At 36.1% G+C, this 19,409-nt stretch overlaps 1 protein-coding gene across 22 annotated transcripts in view; it reads left to right on the top strand.

The window, feature by feature from the left end:
- Positions 1 to 19,409, top strand: part of PARD3 (par-3 family cell polarity regulator) — a 689,179-nt gene that overhangs the window by 471,533 nt on the left and 198,237 nt on the right. For 18 of the 22 annotated variants that reach the window (XM_036017299.1, XM_036017347.1, XM_036017963.1 and 15 more), the window contains one exon: positions 16,258 to 16,368. The exons of the other annotated variants lie outside the window; for them this stretch is intronic. In XM_036017299.1, coding sequence (XP_035873192.1) covers positions 16,258 to 16,368 — 111 coding nt within the window. The remainder of the gene's footprint in view (positions 1 to 16,257; positions 16,369 to 19,409) is intronic. 22 annotated transcript variants of the gene reach the window in all.

Raw genomic sequence — 19,409 nt, forward strand, 5'->3', positions numbered from 1 at the left:
AGGTGTGGGTTTATTTCTGGGCTCTCCATTCTGTTCATTGATTGATATGTCTGTTTTTATTACTATGATCTTGTACCATAGTTTGATATCAGGTATCATGATTCCTCCAACTTTGTTCTTCTGTTTCAAGATTAGTGTGGCTATTTAGGGTCTTTTGTGGTTCCATATAAATTTTTTGAATATCTGTTCTAGTTCTGTGAAATATGCCATTGGTATCTTGACAGGAAATGTGTTGAATTTATAGATTGCTTTGGGTAGTACGGACATCTTAATGATACTGATTCTTCCTGCCCATGAACACAGTTTGTGTTTCTACTTATTTGCATCTTTCTCAATTTCTTATAATTTTCTGAGTACAGGTCTTTTATGTTCTTGATTAAATTTATTCTTAGGTATTTTAGCCTTTTTGAAGCAAATGTGAATGGGATTGTTTTCTTAGTTTCTCTTTCTGACAATTCATGATTGGTGTATAAAAGCACAACTGTTGTCTGGATATTTATTTTGTGTCCTGCTACTTTACTGAATTTATTTATCAGTTCTAGTAGTTTTTTGGGGGGAATCTTTAGGGTTCTCTAAATACAGTATTATGTCATCTGCAAATAATGGCAGTTTTAATACTCCCTCCTCTCCAATTTGGATGCCTTTGGTTTCTTCTTCTTGTCTGATCACTGTGGCTAGGACTTCCAGTACTATGTTGAGTAAAAGTGGTGAAAGTGGGCTTCCCTGTCTTGTTCCTGATCTTAGGAGGATCACTTGTTGTTTTGTTCATTGGTTGTAATATTAGCTGTGAGTTTGTCATATATGGCCATGATTATATTGGGGTATATTCCCTCTATTAACACTTTTCTGAGATTTTTTATCATAAATGGGTGCTGGTTTTTATCAAATGCCTTTTTAGTGTCTGTGATATGAATATGACCATATGGTTTTTATCTTTCCTTTTGTTTATGTGGTGTATTGCATTTATTGATTTGTGGATGTTGTACCAACATTGCATCCTTGGAATAAATCACATTTTATCATGGTGTATGATCTTTGTTCATGTATTTCTGTATGCACTTTGGTAATATTTTGAGGATTTTAGCATTATGTTCATCAGGGATATTGGCCTATAATTTTCTTCTTTTGTAGTGTTTTTAATCTGGTTTTCGAATTAAGGTAATGCTTACCTTGTAAAATGAGCTTGGGAGTCTTTCTTCCTCTTTGAATTATTTGGAATAGTTTGAGAAGGACAGATGTTTGTTTTTCTTTGAATGTTTGGTAAAATTCACCTGTGAAGTCACCCATTCCAGGACTTTTGTTTGTTGGGAGTTTTTTGATTACTGCTTCAATTTCACTGGGTATAGTCTGTCTATTCAGATTCTCTGATTCTTCCTGATTCATTTTGGAAGGTTGCACACTTCTAGGAATTTATCCATTTCATCCAGGTTGTCCATTTTGTTGGCATATAGTTGTTTGTAATATTTTCTTACAATCATTTGGATCTATTTGATGTCAGTTGTTACTTCTGTTTCATTCTTGGTTTATTTGGGTCCTCTTTCTTTGTAACTTGATGAGTCTACTTAAAGGTTTGTCAATCTTATTTATCTCTTCAAAGAACCAGGTTTTATTGATTTTTGTTTTGTATTGTTATTTTAGACTTGTTTTGTTTATTTCTGCTCTGATATTTATTATTTCATCCCTTCTACTCACTTTACTTATTGCTTTTTTTTTCAAGTTTCTTTAAGTGTAAAGTTAGATTGTTTATTTGAGATTTTTCTTATTTCTTGAGATTGGCCTCTAATGCTATGCCTTTTCCTCTTAGGACTGCTTTTGCTGTGTCCCATAGATTTTGGGTTGTTGTGGTCTCATTTTCATTTGTTTCAAGGTATTTTTTAATTTATTTTTTTTAAGATTTTATTTTATTTATTTTTTAGAGAGGGAAGTGAGGGAGAGAGAGAGAGAAACATCAATGTGCGGTTGCTGAGGTGCGTGACCTGCAACCCAGGCATGTGACCTGACTGGGAATCGAACCTGCAACACTTTGGTTCGCAGCCTGCACTCAATCCACTGAGCTACGCCAGCCAGGGCTTAATTTCTTTATTGATACCATTGATCACTCATTTATTGTTTAGGACGTATTATGTAGCTTCCATGTGTTTATGTATTTTATAGTTTTTTTCTTGTGATTGTTTTCTAGTGTTTATACCATCATGGCCAGAAAAGATACTTGATATGATTGTAGTTTTCTTAAATTTATTAAGACTTGTACATGCATTTGAAATGTGAATGATCCTGTGTATTATCCACTTCATGTCCACTGTTGCATTCAAAAACATTTCCACTCGTTTTTTTTTCTGGGAATATATTTCATGTATTTTATGCTGGGACACAATTTGGATTTCTTTTATATTTTCAATAATAAAATAGTATAGACAAAATATTATTTTTTATAAAGTAGAGAATATTACTAGATAGTAACATTGTGTGGTCCTAGTCAGATACTGTCATAAGTCTTTAAATTACTAAGATTTTAGATCTACCATGTCAATTTCAATAAACAAATATAGAAATGAAATATGTATGTTTTGTGGAACTCTTTTTTAAAGGTTCCATATTTAAATATGGTTGTTTTATTCATATGGGTTTTATTATCTTTACTGTGAAAGTTCAGTGCATGTACTCTTAGAGTAAAACCCCTGTCTATTTAGTTTGGCTAAACTCCTTTGAACAGTATTTTTCTTGTGAGGTGGAAGTGATGTGAATTTTTATTCTGTTTTCAGTCTTTTAGATGTGTCCTCTGCTCTTCTGTATGCATGCAGCTGATAGGCAGCCAAAATAAGACAAAGTGTGTGAAGCCATGTCTACTCCCCAACTGGGAGAGTCCCCAAATAGCATCAGAAATAGTGGAGAGAAAATTAAAATCATTTCTGACTCATTGAGTGTTGTTTTCTTGTCTTCATACTGGAAGTCTTTGTCAGCTGGAATGGCACCATTGGCCTGAATAGGTGGGGCTTCACGTTGGTGGTTATTTTTAGTTGTCTCAATTAGTTCTGCTCTGATATCCTGGAAGGCTGGCTGTTGGCTGGCGCCACCTTGCCCCCTGTTGCCCCTGTGATTGACTTTGAGGGTGACATCTTGAGGAGAAAGTTAGTTGCTGGAAACTATAGGGCTGAACTGGTGAAGTATTGATGTGTAATGGGATCATGTACAGATATCTCACAAATAACATAGTCTCCTTTTCTCTGTTTGGGAATCCAAATATATGAAAGGAAACACTTATTCTTGCCTTTTTATCTCTGTGATTTAATCTGTGAGAAATTGTTTAGTTGTAACAGAGCCAAGCAACTGTGGTTTGAACATGACCGTGTTTATTTTCCTCTGATTTAAAAGAAATCTGGAGACTGGCTTGTGTGGTGACCCCAGAGCATCACCCATGTCACTACCTCCTTGTGATCCAGCCATCCTTAATATGTATGCCTTTATTTTTTGAAATTGTGATAAAATACACATGATATAACATTTACCACCTTAACCCTTTTTAAGTGTACAATTCAGTGGCACTAAGCCCATGTACATTGTTGTGCTTTTACCACTGGCCATCTCCAGAACTCTTTCCATTTTGCAAAATAGAAATGCTGTGCCCTATAAACACTAACCCCATACCCTGTTTTTACCCCTTTCTACGTTTGTCTCTCTGAATGTAAGTGCTCTATGTACTTCATGTAATCATACAGTAATTATCTTTTTTTTGTCACTGGCTTATATCACTTAGCACAATGTCCTCAGAGGTCATCCACGTTGTACTAAGTGTCAGAATTTCCTGTCTTTTTAAGGCCAGATAATGCTTCGTTGTATGTATATATGATATTTAGTTTATCTCTTTATCCACTGATGAACACATAGTTTACTTCCACCTGTTGGCTGTTGTGAATAGTGCTGCTGTGAACAAGTCTTCACAGGTATTTTTATCTTCATTGTCACTTCATGGTTACAACCCTTACCATCTTGTCAGAAGTGTAAGCAGGAAGGAGAAATGGCAGCTTCTAGTGGAGTCTGTCCCCCTTTTAAAGATAAAAGGATTATCCTTTCCCAGAAGTCCTGTCATCAGTTTTTATGAACTAGAAATTAAGAATAAAAAGGATAATAGCTAATATTTATTCAGTGCCTATATTGCCAATACCCAGTGTATAATTCATTTAATTCTCAAAATAAACTTGTGATGGTGGCTATATTTTATCAAACAGGAATTGAGGCTTAAAGAGTTTGAGTTGTTCTGCAAAGGGAAAGGTTGCTAGTTCGATTCCCAGTAAGAGCACATACTTGGGTTGCAGGTTGGTCCCAGGTCAGGGTGCATACGAGAGGCAACTGATCAATATTTCTCTCTCATATCAATGTTTCTCTGCCTGTCTTTCTCCCTCCCTCTAAAAATAAATAAATGAAATATTTTTGTAAAGTGAAATCTTTTTTCAGTGTCCAAGTACATTGAGTCACATGGTTGTACATCACCTTGCTAGTTAGAGACAAAGCTGGGATTTTGACTAAGGAATCTGTCTCTTCCTTCTGTTCTTGTTTTCATAGAAGGCTGAAAAAAGTAGTTTTATCTCAGCTGGACATATTTCTTCTCCCTACCAAATCAAAGTTCCACTTCTAAGGAACAACAGGAGTGGGATATTGGGTAGGCAACTAGGAGCACCTGCTGTGTAGTGCCTTCTCTAGGGAACTGCCGCTCCAACTCACTGTTTCTGAAGCCAGGTAGCCTCAGGCTTCTGAAATTGCAGCTGCTTCATAGCACTTTGCTGCTGTCCACAGTCTCTTGTGCTATCCAAGACCAACCACCACTGGCCAGATCATATTGACTTAACTGAAAAGACAGGGAGTAGACCACCAACACTACAAAACATATGCTCTTTCCAACTTAGGGAGCCTAGAGGGGCTATTTGGAAATGGAGGAGGGGATATAGTTATTTTTGATAGAAAATTGTATCGATTTTTTAGAATGAGGATTTCTGCAGTGTACTTCATGTTTAAAAACATAATTATATTTCATCTTCGTGACTATTTTGTACGGCTCACATTTTTATTAGTATTTAAGAGTGCTAGTTGTTACTCATCAAATAACAGATGTCTTTCTGATTTTTTAGTACAAGCTTTTAATCAGTGTTCTAATGCTGATTGTACTGACTTTGGTGCCTTTTTAATATACTAGTTCTTATGGCTACATCCCCCAATTATATTCTTGGGTTATAGCAGGCTAGATCTTGTCTTCTAAGACTTAGGTCGCCATCTGCATACAACCTTAACCATCTCAGTAGGGAATTGCTTTTTGAGGGTTTGGGAAATAATAAATGTGCATTTGAGGATGAAGGCCAATGTACCTTCCACTGTCCTTTGAATTCTCTTCTTCTTTGCAAATAAGAATGATACGACCTTTAACTTACTTGTCTCAAACCCTAAACCAGTGGGCTCAACCACTATCGTTTTGCCTCACAGGGGACCTTTGGCAATCTGTTGTGACTTATTTGGTTGTCACAAGTGGGGAGGGGTGCTACTCCTCTCTATATACTACGGTGTTCTAGAGAGCCCTCTACTCTCTCCCCACTACACAGGATTATCTGGCCCAAATTTTTTAATGATGCCAAGGCTGAGAAACTCCCCTTTCCCTCTCAGCTGCCATGTGGCATATAATTTTGTTGCTCTTCAGATAAGTTGCCTGAACTGTTCAGTGTTTTGTGTCTGAATGTCCTCAGGTCCATCCATCAGCAGAAATCTTCATTATTATTCTGTTGGAGGAACACCACACCATGTGTTTCGGCGGACGCTTAAGAATTAAAATCATATGGACCACCTTCAAGTGTTTTACAGTCTACTTGTTATTCCACCATTCAGGATGCTTCCATAGTGACCTTCCTTAAAGTTTATTTTTAATATGATTTCAGTGTAATAAATATGGATTTTACTTTAATTCATTAACTCTTAACATGTAAAGTAACATGAAGAACCTAAGAGCCATGTTAAGAGGTTGACTTCAATCTGAGACAGAGAACAGTGTTTTGTCATAGAAAGAATTTAGGATTTAGAGTTTGAAGCTCACTCCTCTCAACCCAGCTCCACGTCTCTGACATTTAACTAGCCATGAGTTTCTTCATTTCCATGTTCTTCATATTTTGTTTTAAGAACTTAATGAAATAATGCATATGGGAGGCTTTTTGAAATTTAAAGTACTGTGCATCTGTCAGCTTGTTAAGTTCTTTTTGCATTGGCTTCCTGTCCTTAGATTAGTTATTTCTGCATTAGTTCGTAAATAGAAATTCTGCATGCCTTTGATAAAAATAGATATGTATATGGGTTATTTCTATCCTTAGGAATATATACGCATTCCTCAGTGAAGTGAGGTTTCCTAATACACTGTGATTATCTACACTAGCTTGGACCAGACAGTTGCAAACTTTAGCCAAGGAAAAGCAGCCGTTACAGGGGAGACTTGAGAATTTAGATTGATATTAGTGGTATTGGCTCAGGTTCCAGTACAGCTTATTGAGCAAACACGTCCGCTCTTCCAGAACTCCACTTTTTCCCAGCAAGTCAGTGGAGCCTCAGACCACACAGCAGGCAGTACAGATGTGACGGTTCTTAGGAGAAGGAATGCGTTGGGGTGAGAGGAATTCCAGACCAGTGCACCCATCACCAAGTTCTGTATTTGAGCACTTGCTGAACTATTTAGTCAAATACAGAAGAATGTGGTGGTTTGCCATTTGTCGAGTTTCCTGTCCCCTTCACAGGAGGGGTGTGCTGATTGGAGATGAGACACTAGACAGGTCTTGTTCTAGGTCCTGCGTCACTCAGTCCCTGAAATCATCCCAGAATTTTGGATCCTCATCACCAGCTGCGTTCTAACCTTGGTTGAGTCCTAAGTATTAACGCAGAGCTGTGCATCTGGATAGAGTGAAACTGCAGCACAGAGGCACAGAGAATCTTTTCTCGAAAAGAGCAACTGCCGTTATCTGGTGCCACACAGTCATCTTCTCCATGTGTCAGACCTACCAGGACCCGGGCGTGCTGCAGCAACACTGAATTTAACCACACACTTAGTCCCCCCTTCTTATGAAGGCTCAGACAGACAGGGGCTTGGCCTGGACGCCAGGGGAGCCTGCAGCCTCTGCAGGACTATGCTCTCAGCTCTAAGAATTAGAGGCAGCCTCACACTCTTGGCAGTTTGCCCCCAGAGCCCAATATGCAAATCAACTGGAAGATAAACCACTACAGTCTGCACCTTAATTTACCCTGTAGAGAACATTCTGCAGGAAACTGTCCTGTCACCTACAGACAAAAGTGCTGACTAACACCTTAACTTTACAGATAATGAGATCTTTGGGGAAGTTTTAATCGTTCAGAGTTTCCTGGAGTTTTACAAAAGGTCTGTTCCCTCCCTCCCCACACTTCAGTGACTATATTCCGCCTGTTTTTGTCACTTCCATTGCTATGGAGACATGTAAGCATAAGACCATGTTTAAGCTATAGCTGCTGAGTAGGTCTTCTGTCAGTAGTTAGAACATTGCATTTGAATCTTAATGTGTATTTAATTGAGGGTGAATGTTTCTAACTCAAAAAAGGTACCCATAAGTTATGCACATGTTTATATTACCTCAAGCATTTACAACCAGGAGGCCAATTTGGTTATCAGATTGGCAGTCATAACAGAAATTGTCAGAAATCTTCACTACTAAATACCCTTGAATCTTTGTCCCAATAGGAAAGAAGCTGAAGTAAAATATTGTTCTACCTTTTTACTTTTTTCCCTTTCAACTGCCCTTTTAAATAGATGTGTTTTTTGACTTAGGCCTCGTTAGCATTTCTCACAGGGACTGCCTTTGGGCCAGGACCGCTTACTAAATTGTTCTGATGCTTTAGGAAAGGAAAAACCATGGTAACCAGATGCAGGGTGTGATTATTTGCCTCTGACCTGGCAGAGTGTTGGGTTTAACAAAAGAAGCTTAATAGAAATGTTCAAATTGACCCTTCTCATTACTTGGACTCCTTAGAGCTCAATCAATCTCTCATTATTATCAGAGTTATTCGAGCAAAGGCAGCAGTGATAGTATTTTTCATAATCATTCCTTGAGCCAAGTGTAATTTGCAATTTGTAGTATTGTGTTATGAAACAATAATGTATTAAAATGAACAGAGCAAGAATTAGGAGTATAGTAGTGAAGGAGGGCCCCAGAGAAGTAGTTGTGTGAAAGGCATCTCGACTTCATTTTAAGTGGACATGGCTGATTTCAATGCCAAATTAAACATTCAAATAATCAGTTATGTATTGTTTTTACTGTGTTTAAATGTGTGTGTATATTTAAATTTTATATATAATATTTATTATAAAGTCAGTGTAGAGGGGGAACAAAAACATAATTTGCATATTTACTTACATTTGCATGTTTAGCCTTCAGGGCTTATTAGTGTGGTTTGATTATTGTGTGGGTATGCTTTGAAAAAAATAAGGTATATCAAGCCTTATAAAAGTCCTGTATGGAGCAGTAATTACTAATCGACCCCTTTCACAAAGAGGGAATGTGTTTGTATAGAAAGTATGTTGTATATCTGTGAGCTGGCTGATGCCTGAAAACTTGGAACATCATAATTAAGACATACCGCCCTCATTTTCTGTCATTTTACTTGAATGGCCCTAAGTATAGATTATAAATGTTATTTTTAGAATTATTTAGGTATCTATTTTGTGTTTTGAAGGATGGCTGTGTTTGCTTGGGTTTTGGGTTTTTTTTTTTTTCTTAAGTCATCATGCCTGGATCCCACAGTTTGTGTGTGCGTGCGTGTGTGTTTGGTTTGTTTTATTTTCTGTTTTTAATATGTTTGGAGTTTACCATGATTCTTGTAAAGACAAAACTGATAATATGTGGTTTGGTTTAATTGTAGTTTAATATTCCCTTGTTCTGTAGCCTTCTAGGGCTTCCAAAGTGGAGAGTTACTAGGTGTATCGGTGCACCTATAGTTAGATGATACAGGCTGCACGAAGGCAAGTGCTCCTATAAGGTCATTGAGTGGGAGTCCGGAGAAGGACGTGTTGCTCACTGAGGGTGCGTTGTACATCTGAAGGCTATTCTAGCTTGGCTAAGGAGAAGCTATTTTTTCTTTAGAAAAAGTCGATTCTTTTTCCCTGGATGCCAGGAAACGCAAATTTGTTTATTAAATCTAATCAGACTGGCACTGATGAAGACTGCACACAATCAAATAATGATCCTCAAGTTTCCTTTTTAAAGAGAATTTCCTTTAAAAGAGAATTTCCTTTTAAAGAGAACCCCTGCTCAACCCCACCTCAACTTAAAGCTGCATCCTGTTTTGCAAAAGTACTAGCAAGTTGTCATGTACCCTTTTCCAAGGCTCCTTCCTCATTATTGTTGATTACCAAGATTTTTTTTTCTTTGCCTAAATAGGAGCTTTCTGCTTTTCACAATCAGCCCGCTCTTCCCTGATTCATTCAGCATCGCCGCAATCTACTGCTGAGCAAATTAGCATGCTATCATGGTCTCAGTTTCTTAAAATGTTACTAAAATATGTAAGATCCTATATAGAAAGGTCATATTATAGATGACTGATTTTCTTCTATTTCTCATTTATAAAATGGAGACCAAGGAACACACACACACAAAATAGGGCCAGAAACCATGAGCACATCATTATGAAAGATAAATGCATGTGGTGGATTCTTGCTCTTTTATTCTGTGATTGGGTTGGGCAGTTTGGCATGTTTCTACTATTGCCTGGGAGAATTTGCATATGTCAGAAAGGACAGTTTTGACTTTTGGACTGTCATTGTATTTAAAATATTGATGATGCCTAGGAAGGGGTTTGTGGGCAGTGTTTACTACTCTTTCCAATGGTTAGGGTCAGTTGTATTCAGGTTCCTGAACTTTATAGACTGTTCCAGTTGGAAACAATGTTCCCTGGATCTCATTGCTGCAGGCAGTGCAAGATCTATTTCTTTTATGTCAACAAAGATGTCTTAACCATGTGCTTTCAGTAAAAAGAATAGAGTAGCTGACTGTCTTTGGTTCCTTAAAAGTTTTGAGGTAGCTGGGTGTGGTAAAGGACAATCTTGGATCTGAAATCTGCCTTTGTGATTTCTCACTATTCGACCTGTTAAATCATTAAATTCCCTTCTGCTTCCTGAGGTGGCCCCTAAACGGGAGGATGATAACACTCACTGTTTGTGGGATCAGTGAGATCAAGTCCATAATAAGAATTCAGTATGTTCCAGTGAAGTATAATTAGATAATCAAAAGAGCATTCAACAGGTGCTCAATTATATGTCTCAGGATTTACAGAAAGTGAACTTCACAGGTCTGGGAATTTCATTTTCTCTAGAAATATCTAAGTGCAGAGCCACTGAGATATCTTACACTAGCCATGAGGTGACCTGAATGCTATTTTTAGCTTACATTGTGACTTTGGGCACCTCTATGCCTCCTGGGCCTCATTTCCTTATCTGTCAAAGACACTGGCCAAGGTGACTAACCTCTAGACTCTGATTTTCAGAAACGTGCATGTACACCTTTAGTGCACATGGAGATAAGTGCAATAGAACAAGCTACAAAGATACATAGCTAGATTTTTTTTTCTTTACATAAAATTTAGAGTAGTTACCTTTTAGGGATTTAAGACAAAAATGAGTTCACCACTGCATTAGAGATGAAAATGATGGGTTGAGGGGAGTGAAAGCTCACACCAGGAATGTGGGGAAAAGACTGTACCAGAATCAATTGAATAAGATTTTCTAGAGAACCTTGGGTCAGAAACCACTTATGAAAACTGTATGAGTCAAAAGATCAAAGGAGAATGATGTTAAATGCTCATGATATTGCTTTGATTTGAGTGAACAGTGTGCTCCCAAGGCATGCAGAGGGGTTGGGACTCAGGCAGGACACAGTACAGAGAATGTGACTTTGCTGTACAGGATCTTGAACTCAGCTCACCGGGCGGCTGGTATCTCAAGGATGCTTAGGGGAAATGACAGCATTATCACAGCAGACAGTAGTCAAAGATGAGTTAATGTAATGGCCATGCACACACATGTGTGCACCAGAAGCAACTGGAAGGTTCCAGAAAGAGGTAAAAAAAAAAATCATGGGGAAAGGAAATGGTTGAATCATGTGATGTTCAAATATGAGGAAAGAAGGGACACCACTCAGGGCAGTATGTTATGGAGTTCCCTCACTGTGCTGGCCTCTCCACTGCAGGATCTGGGCACTGGGGGAGGATAGATGGCTTCTGGTAGCTGACACTGAATTCTCATTTGTCCCATTCACTTCCCTTCCTTAGCCAAGCAATATCACTTAACCTACACATCTGAGGATAAAAAGCAAAACATGTCTGAGATTTTGCTACCTGTTTTCTTCTATGATTTTTATGGTATTGAGCCTAACATTTAAGTCTTTAGTCCATTTTGAATTTATTCTTATATGTGGTATAAGAAGGTGATCTAGCTTCATTTTTCTGTACATATCTGTCCAATTTTCCCAACACCACTTATTGAATAAGCTATCTTTAGCCCATTGTACGTGCTTGTTTCTTCTGTTGAATATTAATTGACTACAAAGGTGTGAGTTTATTTCTGGGCCCCCTATTCTGTTCCATTCATCTATGTGTCTGTTTTTATGCCAGTACCAGGCTGTTTTGATTATGATACCTTATGTGGAATCTAATGAACAAACTGAACCAACAAGCAAAATAGACAATGACTCATGGATAGAGAGCAGGATGACAGCTAAGGTGGGGGAATTGAGCAAAAAGGAAAAGGACTTATGGACATGGACAACAATATGGTGATTTCTGAGGGTAGGTGAGCATAAGGGGACTAAATAGTAATGGAAAAATACAATAAAAATATGAGTTTAAAAATTCCAAAGGAAAAAAGTAAGACAAATATTGTACAAAAGCCCTTCTTACACATGAAGACCTCGGTAATACCAGATTAGGTGACATTTCCGTGAGTTTGCATTTTTTTTATTGAAGAAAATCTTAATTTTAAATATTAGTCCACAAAATGTATGAGATAATTGGTTCTGGATATACTATTCATCTATTTTTACACATGGCAGCAGGTTTTTAAGATTTTTTTTTACTGTGTTGTGTTTTTAAGTATGATATTTAAAAAAGCCCTTTCATTACAAAACCAGCTGTATTTTTTAATTCAGCATGTTTTTTCTAAATACCTCAATTTTGTTAGTAGAAAATGTAGTAAAACATTTCTATGTCATTTACACTGCAGAAAGAATTAGGTTTACTAAAAACCAAAATGATGGTTTAGCATGAAACTCTTATTCATAGTTCAGTTTTGCTGACAGTTCCTTCTGTATACAAGCACTAGAGTTTTGCCACAGGCCTTCACTGCTGTGGTGTTTGCTTTAGCTTCCCATGCGCCCAAGCATGGTTTACACTTCATTCTTCATTGTAATCATATGTGCGGCTGGCCTGGTGGATGGCAGTGATTGCACCTGTGAGGCGTCACAGTTCAACCCCTTTAGCAAATGGCTTTGAGGTTCATTTGACTGAATAAAACATTGCTGTATTCTTTATGAAGAAAGCCATATGGTTAAGATATGCTATAATCAATTTTGTTCTGATGAGACATGGCTCATCTGGAACTTTCTGTGAGTGAATCTTCAGTGGCTTTTTGACATATTTTTCCATGACCCTCCTATTTCCATGTATCAGTCCCATCAACTTTTTCTCAAGCTTTCTGTTTTTCTTTGTCTTCTCTCTTTCTCTTTTTTTTACTCTTGGTCTCATTGTCCTACAATGTAAGCTTCATAAAAGTAGGGATTTTTTTTTTAACTCTTACCCGAGGACATGCTTTATTGATGTTAGAGAAGGGAGACAGGATGGGAGAGAGAAACATGGATGGGAGGGAGAAACATCAATCGGTTGCCTCTAGTGTGTGCCCTGACCAGGGATTGAACATCAACCATTTTAATGTATGGGATGATGCTCCAACCCACTGAGCCAGCCCTGCCAGGGTTTTTTCTCTTACTTTTTTAAAAGTTTGTGGGGCATATGTGGGCACTTCTGATTTCAGCATCGTAACTGCCAGATGACAGTTTCCCATGTGGACATTTGTGTGGGTTAGTCAGGAGGCAGTTTAGAAAATTGATTCTCCAGGACACATTCGCTTCTCAGACCTACCACTAGTTCAGGATTTTTCAGCTATGCTGTTCTTTGGAAAGTGACCCATTTGAAGTTCATCAGTGGCTTTTAAAAGAGAAAATAAATGTAACTGATACCTTCTAAGTTTTTAAGCACCTGGTATTAAATGATTGTCTTCATAGGTTGGTTACTGATTCTAGCTGTGAAACTATTTGAATAGTGTAGCTGAAATTTTTCATGCCTCTCCCCACTTTCTGGGAAGAGTTAAGCAACTATAAATTAAAAAGAATGCTAGAATATATTGGGAAATAGAGTGAATTCGGGTTTAGCTACTTAAGTTTTCCTTTTTATTTTTAGAATGGTTGGTATACTTATTTTTACTTAGTCTGTTCTTCATTTTATCAAAAAATTACAGCTATGATTTTATAGTATACCCTAAAGAAGTCACATAATTTATTAACTAAAGCGGGTAATTGGAAAATGTTCCAATGCTAGTCCACATTTTGTCTGTGATTTCTTTACTTTTTCATACAATAATTGAATATATAATTTACAAAAGGAAAGTATACTGTAATGGTTTGGTAATAAATTTATAAATAATAAAATAGATTAGGGAATAGTCTAGGAAACTAAATACTTTAATATCAATACAATGAGAAAAATGTGGTTCTTAAATATGAGTTAGGATTCTAACCTCTTTTTTCTTTTTAATCTTGTGTACTTAAGAAGCTGAAAATTGATAGACTTAGATATAAAATGAAAACTTTCTTTACAAAGTAGTAGGACCAAGACCATTTAAAAAAAGATTAAAAAAAGATTTAATATAGCTAATTAAACTCAATGTTAGGTTGGGAGTGGAAAATATCTAAACTGCTTTGAAATATATAAAAATCACTTTCAGTTTTTTATTATTAACTCAAAGGGCAGATATACACAATCTGCCTGTAAGATTGAACTGTACCATTGGTACAGATTAGAATGTATCTTGTGTCAGTAACTAATGTTCCTCAGGTATGACGTAGGGGTGAATGTGTGTAGTCCAGAATGTGAACTGGCACAGTGTCTTTTAAAACAAAACAAAGTAAGTCAATATTGGCAGCGTTGTATCATTTAAAGAACATTTATGAACTGAAAAAGTAAATGGTTAAAATATTTTACCTTTTAGGAGTACCTAATTATAAATAAATATCATGTATTAAGATTTGAACTTATACTTTTCGTAAATTGAGAATTGAAAACATTTTATATTTCCAGGTGGTCCACTGGTCCCGAATGTTTAGGATGGGAATTCACATGGGCTTTCAGTGCAGTCTGCATGCTGATGACACTCAAGTTAATCTGTCCTCTGCCCTGAACTTCTTTTTAAAAATAAAGTTTTTATTTTTAATGCTCTGTAGATGCTCAATAAATTTTGGTTAAATGGATAAACATTATGTTTTAGATGTTGGCTTCTACTGAGATGTATCCATTTTTTACAATATATTGCATGTTTATTCTTTCACTTTTGAATTCATTCTATAAACTCAATTATTATGCTTAAACTTAAGCATTATTAATATAACAAAAATTAAGGCAAGAGAAAGTATTTATTTTTCATGTTTTGTGTGTAACAGTTTTAAAAGCATTATATATACTTCATCCCCTGTGTGAAGTGGTCAGGTGCTGCACTTAAATCCTTGGGGATAATTTCCATTTTTCCCTTTTTTCCATTTTGCCAATTGAAATTATCTTACAATTTCTAAGTAACATTGAAATTTAAGGATAGATTTGCTTTATAGAAGTTAATTTTACAGCCTGTTTTGAGTGCTATTAGTAATATACATAATTTTTAAAGTAATGGTGGTGATAGTGCTTTAATTTCACTATTTAAACTTTCACTAGTAAAAATTTCACTATTAATACTTTAAGGATGCTTTTCTTCCTGATGTACCTCTGCAGGCATGATGCTATTTCACTTAACAGATGAGATATTCCCATGCACACTTCATATGCCAACCAGTATTTGACATCAGATTTGTGTTAATAAAATAATGACCTATGCTACTAACCAAACTATTAATTGAAATACTTTTCTCTCTTTTATTTCAACTTTGAACCTACCCTTTTATTGCTCTGTCATATGATTGTCACCAAAAGCCAAGTTTCCACTTTGTCCTCAGATAGAAGTACTCAGCATATGTTACGTATTTATGAATGCTTGGCTGAGTAACTGTTTATAAAATATTTCTTTTTTGAAACATCTGGTGACCAAATTACTATAGATGAAGATTATTTGAGGATATGTAGCACATACATTCCAGACAACATGGCCTTTTATGGAGAAGATAACAGAGTAGGAAAAAAATTGATACCAAGTCTGAGGTTTCTAGATATTTTTGATGCAGAAGGTACTTAGTCTTTTCTTAGCCTCAAGTTCAATGCCCATCTGTGGAAGTTTGTGTGGACTGCTTTTGAATCATGCATGTGTTTGTTTTTTATGAGAGATAAATTTCCAAGTCAAAGAGTCTACTTTCAACAGTTGCTTTCCATCAGATTTAGGAAAAGTAAAGCTTTCAAGTTTATAAGCTAAAAGTATACCACTGTAAATTATCCTTTGTACCTGAAACCTGGCAAAAATGGCCTTGTCAGTTTTTAAACTATGATGAATGTTTCCTTATACCTGACTGTGAAAATAAAGAATAGTTGTTCATGGAGAAGTTATAAAACAGATGACTATGAGTTATCATTTCTCAGTCCAAAGACAAACCCACTCCAATGGAGACTTTAATTCCGCCAGCATCTAAGGTGTTTGGCCCTAAGTCCTACACACTGATTAATTATTTGTTTAAGAAGGATGAACACAAGGTTTCTGTCACTGTGTTGTTGTTTATTTTTGTTTTGTAAAGGAAAAATGGGTATTGAGGCCATTTTCCAAAAGGATTTTGCCTGGAAAGTTTTAATTAAAAGGAATAAAGTAATTCAGTTAAACATATTAATACTGTGCTAAACTAGTGAACTGTAAGAGACGTTCTGGCTCTTATTTTGAAGGAGCTCACATTTCATTGGGTACATGTATCTTTATCACGAGAGGAGAACTCATTTTGTATATATTGACAAGTTAGAATTTTTTGTTGTCAACAGGTTTGGCAAACATCGAAAAGATGACAAGATTGAGAAAACGGGTAAAATAAAAATACAGGACACCCTTACTTCAGAAGAGGAGAGAATACGAATGAAGCAGGAGCAGGAGAGGTAGACTTCAGTTATGTGATTTAACCTCATTAGACAGAGGTTCTTTTTTTCTTTCTATTCTCTCTTATTTTTTACATACAAAGAATTCGAATTCAATTGATTTTCATTTTTTCTGTGTGAATCCAAATACTGATGGTTATTGAATGAGTACAACATAAAGAAAGATTAAAAGAAAAACCTTACATTTATTTTAGGCATCAAAATGAATTATTGATTGTAGTTAAGATATTTTGCAGAGGCGATAGTAAGGCATTAGATGCATAAATTAAAACTGAATTTATGGTCACTTTTAAAATTGAAGAGAAATATTTAGAACCCTGTCTCATTCATCTTTGAGTATATAGTATATTATAATAATTTTTAAGAAATACTTATCTTGAAATAAATTTATTTGAATTTTTATATCTCATTTAAAATATTTGACTTACAACAAGAATTGAGGAAGCTGTTAATTTTTACTGTGTTGTGTTCCTTTCACACCTACCATTTATTTCTCTTTTATCCCTCTATATTACTCTTCTCTAGTTTTGTAACATTTTTTACTTAAATTTTATTCCATCTCTTCTAGAAAGATTGTTATTGTTAGGAAGGAAAAATTTCTCCTCTGCCTTCCTAGGTTCTTCTGGCTAGTTGAAGAATTAAATTGACATAAGGCAGATTAACAGGAGAAAATGCAATTTAATTCCATAAGTAAGTATTCCATAGGAATACAAGACCCCAAGAACTCAGGTGATCAAGGTTTGTGTGCTACTCTGAATAAAGGAGAAGGGGGTAGGTGTCTGGGACCTCAAAGGGGAGGAAAACAGTTTACCAGAAGGTAGAAAAGCAAATGTTTGGTAAACGAATGTTTGCTGCACCAAGCAGAGACAAGGGGACACAGAGAGGACTTTGAACAAATAAGCCTTTCCTGTAAGGTCACCCAGTTTTCCACACCTGGCTCATATTCTTCAGTTATTTCTGGTGACAATTGTGTTCACCAAACCCTGGACCAAACCCTGGACCTAAATTCTTTTAGGAAGTTAAGGGGGATGTGCAGGGTTTCCTAAGTTTGGGGGGCCTCAGTTGTCCTTAGCTCAAAATAATCTGCATGCCTAAGTGGCACATTCTGGGGAGACTGATTCTGAACCCCTACATATCTGTTGTTGAATTATTCCATGTTCAGAACCCAAAGACTAATCAAATGACTGAAGAGTTACTTTCAGCAGATACTTGAAAACCATTTTTTCTTAAGTGATGAGAATTTTTCACTGTAATTCCCAGGGGATGAGAAAGGCCATGTCACACTTTGGTTGTGGGAGTTTACAGACTTGCAGTGAGCTCCTCTGTCATCATGTCTCATTTTCCCAGCTGCCACAGCAGAAGATACTATGTCTTTTTTTTATTTCAAATAACTTGGGGTATAAGGTAGTTTCTGGTGCCTTGATCAAAGTTATAAAGCAAAATATTATCCATAGCTAGGATTATAGCCCAGCATCTTGACACGTCTACTACAGTTGTAGAATTGGGCTGCTTGCAGTTTTATACAAACAATGAATGAACCAAAAAGGGTATCCTACCACAGTTTTCTTTAAAAGCAATTAATATTTGGATGTTTTCTATTCCTCTAATACTTCAGAAGTTTCTTTTTTTGGTAGGATATTCTGTATGTTTTCAAAGTATAAAATATAACAGTGGGGGAAATATGGGCTTTTAATTTATGGTACAAGTCTGGGTTTATACTTATGGTTCTTTTCCAACTTTTATTTTCTATTTTGTTTTTTATTGAATTTTTGGGGTGACGTGGTTAATAAAATTATATAGGTTTCAGGGGTAGAATTCTATAATACATCCGTAATTTTTATTTTCTAAAAGTCATTCCACCTTTTTTGATTTCTAGGACTCTCTAGCCTTCATCAATCTGGGTTCTTTAACCTTATTAATAAACTCACTGTTTTTAAGCTGGATAACACAGTTCCTTAGTGAAGTATAGCATTTAATTGCTTGGTAGTAAAGACTTCTATCCTGAAAGACTTTCTTGTCCTTAAAGGAAGAGTATAAATCAGGTAAATTTAAGAACTCAGATTTATCCATAGGCAAACTTGTAATTTAGTTGGAGAACAATCCTACTGGTAGAAAGAAACATTATACTTCTCCTTTGTGTGATGCCAGCCAAAGGGGATAGCTTTCCTTTACCATTTTTCATATTCTAAATATTCCTTTTTTTGGTACTATAAGATGCCTGCTGTGTTTTAGTGCAGAATTCTATCAGTATTTTCCAAAATACTTTTATCATGCACAAATATTTTCAGCCAGTGATTTTTAGATAATGGTTTCACTTGTATCTAACTGTGCCGAAGGCACAGTTCACTTCTCAATTTTGCTTTTAATTTCCATCTCTGTATCTCTAAAGATGCAGTAATTCTGGGAGCTTGGTAGATTATGATGAATTTACAACATATGGGAGGCCTAGAATAAAAATTTTGTAGGGTCGAGGAGCAAGTGAACGGCTCATTTAAAAAAAATTAGGTTCATAATTAAAGAAAGCTATTATACTTTGTATTTCAATAGCAGTTTTTACAAATATGTTGTATTTAAACTCATGGGTCCTATAATAAAAGTGAATGCATGGATTACATATATGGAGTGTGTGTAGTGGTTCTGATTTTGATAAAGCAAGTCTTCTTTTATAAATTCTTTCTATTCTGCTGGTTCATATTAGCAAATCTCCTTTTAATATTGGAAACTGCAACTCCTTTGGAAAGACTTTGGAGAAAAAAATAAAAATAAACAAGCCACTGCTTATATTCCCACCACAGTCTTTACTTCAGTGCTGATTAGTAGTGAAGCATCTCTAGTAACATTGTTTACCACTATAGCTATGATATCCAAAGTTATTTTGGCTGGTTCCATACAAAGAAAACTTGACATTCCTTGGTTACAGCATGTCCATATATGAATTTGGAGTTGATGTGTGAATTCAGTGCTTGTTGGCTCCTTCTAGTTCCTCTTTCAGGGGTGCCTAGGACAGAGTCCCTGTTGGCTCATTTCCACTGCACAAACGG

The sequence above is a fragment of the Phyllostomus discolor genome, chromosome 1, assembly GCF_004126475.2.
Source record: "Phyllostomus discolor isolate MPI-MPIP mPhyDis1 chromosome 1, mPhyDis1.pri.v3, whole genome shotgun sequence".
Classification (NCBI taxonomy): domain Eukaryota; kingdom Metazoa; phylum Chordata; class Mammalia; order Chiroptera; family Phyllostomidae; genus Phyllostomus; species Phyllostomus discolor.